This window comes from Emiliania huxleyi (genome assembly GCF_000372725.1).
Source record: "Emiliania huxleyi CCMP1516 unplaced genomic scaffold EMIHUscaffold_9591, whole genome shotgun sequence".
Taxonomy (NCBI): Eukaryota; Haptophyta; order Isochrysidales; family Noelaerhabdaceae; genus Emiliania; species Emiliania huxleyi.
The window spans coordinates 1-1,167 of record NW_005194883.1 but is presented as its reverse complement, the minus strand read 5'-3'; the positions used below and the strand labels follow the sequence as shown (position 1 = coordinate 1,167).

Genomic DNA, 1,167 nt, shown 5'->3' with positions numbered 1-1,167 from the left:
AGAGGAGGAAGCGGAGGCCGCGCGCGCGGTAGGTCTGCAGCTCGGCGCAGATCCAGTAGGTCAGCGCGCCCTCGAGGCTGGCCATGAAACGCGTGCCCGGCGTCGCGCACAGCGCGGAGACGCCCGCGGGCCTCCGCTTGTTGTTGCGCGTGTCCGGCTTGCTCTTCTTGCGCTCGTCGCGCCTCGAGCTCGTGGCGCGACGCTTGCGCTGTGTCTCCAGCTTGGCGATCGGCGCGGCGCCGTCAAGCGCCAGCACGACCGTCGTCCGCGGCCGGACCTGCCGCAGCGCGCTGTGCAGCATCTGAAACACCATCGCGATCGCCTGGTCCTCGTCGCGCGCGTTCCGCAGCGCATTGTGCACGAGCGAGTTGAGGTCGAAGGCGACCACGTCGACGTCGCGCGGCGTGATCTCGCTGTTCTCGCGAGGCAGGGCGGGCATCTCCACCAGAGCCTCCGGAGAGTGCGTCTCCAGCCAGGAGACGAAGCCAGGGACGCCCAAGAGTGGCGCGTCGAGCCCGCGCCGTCTAGCACTGGCGACGTGAGCGCGGCTGCACGGGAGCAGCAGAGACGAGCATGCGGCCGTCGAGATGGCGAGCATCTGCGAATGCTACTGGCGCTGCTGGCGCTGCTTTAGCACCCGTGAGGCTGGGCAAGACTGAAGAACGCGGACTGGCGCGGACTGAAGAAGAAAATCGTGCAATTAAGCGCGGATGTTAGCTCCCCGGAGTTAGGGTGGGCGACGGCTAGCGCACCACACACCTCTCCTTAAAATCCCTGTGTGGTGGCGGCGTGCCGTCCTCCCATCCCTCCCTTGGGTTGTCTGTTTTCTTTCTTTCTTTTTAGCTCCCCGGAGTTGCGCCGAAAGGCGAAAGAAGCCGCGAGAACAAGGGACCGGCAGGCGGCGGCGCCGCAGGACGAGGCAGAAGAACCTGACGCGACAGAGGAGGAAGTGACAAGGGAGAGAACGACGAGAGTGGGACGGCCGCGAGGTGGCATGAAGGTTGCAGCGAGAAGCGGCGAGAGACTGCGAAAAGAGATAGGAAGAGGCAGACTCCCTAGGGTGGGCGACGGCTAGCGCATCACACCCCTCTCCTTAAAATCCCTGTGTGGTGGCGGCGTGCCGTCCTCCCATCCCTCCCTTGGGTTGTCTGTTTCCTTTCTTTTCTT

The 1,167-nt window shown here is 65.0% G+C and overlaps 1 protein-coding gene across 1 annotated transcript; it reads right to left on the bottom strand.

Annotated features, from left to right (window-relative positions):
* Window positions 1-60: 60 nt before the first annotated feature.
* EMIHUDRAFT_259680 (hypothetical protein) lies at window positions 61-598 on the bottom strand (the record flags this gene model as incomplete). The annotated part of the gene is made up of 2 exons (XM_005756647.1): window positions 61-70; window positions 111-598. 2 exons carry the CDS (start codon window positions 596-598, stop codon window positions 61-63), a joined length of 498 nt encoding a protein of 165 aa, XP_005756704.1.
* Between the last annotated feature and the right edge of the window lie 569 nt (window positions 599-1,167).